The 3,840-nt window shown below is 30.5% G+C and overlaps 1 protein-coding gene across 1 annotated transcript; it reads left to right on the forward strand.

Annotated features, from left to right (window-relative positions):
* Positions 1 to 1,852: 1,852 nt before the first annotated feature.
* Positions 1,853 to 3,103, forward strand: LOC111879940 (uncharacterized). Its single transcript, XM_023876366.3, has one exon. The coding sequence runs from the start codon at positions 1,865 to 1,867 to the stop codon at positions 2,492 to 2,494; it is 630 nt and encodes a 209-aa protein (XP_023732134.1). The 5' UTR covers positions 1,853 to 1,864; the 3' UTR covers positions 2,495 to 3,103.
* Positions 3,104 to 3,840: the final 737 nt, after the last annotated feature.

Consider the following 3,840-nt stretch of genomic DNA (forward strand, 5'->3'; position numbering starts at 1 on the left):
AAAACAATTAAATCATAATTACCACAAATTGATATTTGTCAAATTAAAGGAGAGCATGTCATGTGGCAAAAAAAATTCTTTGTTTATTAGGAAGGATATATATATATATATATATATATATATATATATATATATATATATATAGATCCGGTAAGAAATTTTTTTTGGTAGGAAGATAAGAAGTTTTTTTTTTCTACATATTTTTTTGACGAACAAAAGAAATGAATCACTAGATGATTCATTTGTAAGATGATTCACAAGAAAAAATTCCCAAAAAACATCTTTATGATTCATTTTTAAGTAAATTATGAAAAAATTCACTTTTGTGACAATTTTAGTAAATAACAACAAAATTATTGTATAAATGAATCATCGAGATATTTTTTTGAGAATTTTTTCTTATGAATCATCTTACAAATGAATCATTTAATTATTCATTTTGTTTGTTCGCGAAAAAAATATGTAGAAAAAAAACTTGTTACCTTCCTACCAAAAATTTCCTTCGTATTTGATCTTGACTCTCTCTCTCCCTCTCTCTCTCTCTCTCTCTCTCTCTATATATATATATATATATATATATATATATATATATATATATATATATATATATATATATATATATATATATATATATATATATATATGGAAGAGTTATATGGAAAATGAATGATTAGGGCAACACATATTTGAACCAATGAAACATGACAACACATCACTTCCACAATAACTTACTTGTTATGAAAGAAATGGACACGTGTCATTTGATTATTGGTTCCGGTAGATGTTGCCCTAGTTATTTGTTTTCCATAGAACTTATTCCTCTATATATATATATATATATATATATATATATATATATATATATATATATATATATATATATATATATATATATATATACACATATATATTGTTTTTTATTATAGGAACATAATATTATTAATTATATAATAATTTATAAACATTAATTTCTAAGTCAATATATAAACACAAGGATTTTAATTTATCAAAAATGTCTAAATCGATTTCCAAAAGCCATAAGTTATTTCTAAAATTAAAATATATGCACATCAGTATTGTAATTTACAAACATTAATTTTTTTCGGTTAACGAATTTAATGGGTAATGAACTTTTGGTTTTATTCATATTTAGACAACTATATTTTTCCATATTCGTTTGATTAGTAACTTATTTATGTTCGTTATTGATTTAAATCATTGGTAATAATTAGTAATATTATCTATTTTAATAGGTTAAACAAATTTACTAACCTAACATGTACGAAAATAAAAAAATTACATAAATATATATAAAAACTAAAATTTGTTATCCTTTTTGGTCATTAACTCTATCCAAGATAAAAAAAAAGAATTCTTTATTTTCATAAACAAATAAATAAAAGTTAACTGATTTCCCAATAAATAATGTCCATTGTTAGGTCATCTTGATTTTCTTATTAATAATCCAAAAATCTATTCATGACAAAAACCTTGTACCTCCAAACCATACCATACATACTCCCACTGGACAAGGAAACGCTGCCCTCCTTATTAAACTGACACACTCATGCATGAGTTCGTTCATGAACACTGTGCATCTGAATCAGTACCCCCTCTATCCCTCAAAGAAACCAATAGAGGCCACATACCTTTAAGGTAACAGTTGCTCGTAATTAATGTCAGGTAGGGTATCCTGCAATCATTTCAGGAAACTAAAAAACACCCATGATTAATTTTCTGTCGTACATGCATGTTTTTTGCATCATGCACAGTGACGCTCACGTACTGTGTGCAAAAGAAACGATACATTTGATATCTACTTAAAGAAACCGCATAGAATGTGTATGATTTAAAAGGTATAGAGATGAGGCACAATAAAGAAAGAGAAAAGGCTGTACAACTTGAAGGAGAGAGACGAATGGTCCGGCAGATCAAGGTCAGCACCACAAGTCGCACGAAAGAGAGACGCATTCGACTATCACCTAACACTGCGATTCAGTTTTACGATGTGCAAGATCGGCTAGGGTATGATCGAGCTACCAATGCAATTGATTGGCTCATGAAGGAAGCCAAAGTTGCCATTGATGCACTCGGTGATGTAAATCAAGATGATAATCAGGGGAACAAAATGCCAGCTACCACCACCATTTTCAACCCTTCAGAGACATTTCTTCCAACAACCTATGATCAGATTCAGCAGAACACGAATCATGAACAAACAAACAGTTTAGATCACAACCTGTCTGCGCTCATGAATCCAATCAACAGATGCCCTCAAGAAATCGACCTCTTTTCAACCTCAAAAGCCTCAGTGGATTTCACATGGAGTCCAAATTACAACAGAGGAGAAGGTTATGGTTTTGTTAATCGTGAACCCATTCAATCCAGTTTCGCTCCTCCAATTGCACATACATCGAACAATGGGTTCTATGGATGTTATTTTCAGCAAGAAATTCAGGTTCAAGAGGATGAAAAGGATAATCTTCGGAGTTGACTAGTTGTACCCGGGCCTTATCTCCCCTCTAGTACTTCGGTTTTGCATTATCCAGAATAGCACAATCAAATCTTGAAGCCACATGGTACCGATGTTTCAAAATCTTACTTCTATCAATTCGGTATTTCTTTTTATGTGATCGTTACGACAAATTCAAAGTCAAATGTTTATGGGATTTAGTCATTTCGAGGTAAACGCTAAAATATTTATCCAATGTAGAAGTATAAGAACTTTTACAGAAAAGTATTTGTCGTAATATTATCTAGACGCAAGAATGGTCCTATGAATTTTTTTGGGTTTTGATCCCAAAGTTTCAAATTCAAAAATATACTGTTAACCAGAATAATGGTGGAGGTCCCCCTGTTAACCAATATAACGGTGAAAGTCATATTATCATCACATTCTCTACCATTAACCATGGGATAACTATCACTAAACACACAACTCCATTTCATTTTTTTAATTAAATCTAAATCAAAATACATAAAAAATCAAATAATTTTTTTGTAAATACTAATTTTTATTAATTTAAAATACCAAATTACATTAATTAAAATACAAAAAAAAAAACATTAAAAATAAAAACAGAACTTCAAAATACATTACTTAATTAACGCTAGAATAAAAAAAACATTACATTAACTCAAATAACCTAAATTAAAAAAAAAAACATAAGCAAATAAAAAACTAATCTTCGTTCATATGTTGAGTTGCTACAAATGATTCACAACATCTTCTCGAAGATTAAAATACGTTTCACTGCCATGAATTTCAACAACTCGTGATAAAAACTCATTCGTTCCGGGTACGAACTCTTCAAGCGGGATGACATCGTCCGGATCGTACGTGTAAATCGCTCGACCTTGATCTTCAACGATCATATTATGCATTATAATACATGCTAGGACCATTCGTTTAATTCATTCCTTATCCCAAAGTCGTGTAGCATATTTCACTACATGTCATGTCATGTAGGGTTTTTGTTTGAAAAAATCATAATGAGTTTCTAAACAATTACCAATATGTAAAAATATCGTTGTATTTAGACGAAAACGACGTTCGAATGCGTCATCATTGTAAAAACAATTATCGACAAAGTAATCCTCGGGCCCCGCCCGACATAAGACCGAAATCCGGAAACATATAAACATTCCTCGGGCTTTCCCGGCATAAGACCAAAGTCCGGAAACATATAAAACAAGTACATGCAAGAATCACGAAAACATCAAGCATACAAACATTCCTCAAGCTTTCACCGACATCATACCGAAGTTCGGAAACATATACAACTACATCGGGCACTGCCCGACATCGGACCTTAGTCCGGAATATGCTAACATACATAA

Source organism: Lactuca sativa, chromosome 1 (assembly GCF_002870075.4).
Source record: "Lactuca sativa cultivar Salinas chromosome 1, Lsat_Salinas_v11, whole genome shotgun sequence".
NCBI lineage: Eukaryota > Viridiplantae > Streptophyta > Magnoliopsida > Asterales > Asteraceae > Lactuca > Lactuca sativa.

What these genes read in the sequence shown, in the direction of transcription:
- LOC111879940 (XM_023876366.3), top strand. Translation starts at nt 1,865, where the DNA reads ATGAGGCACAATAAAGAAAGAGAAAAGGCTGTACAACTTGAAGGAGAG.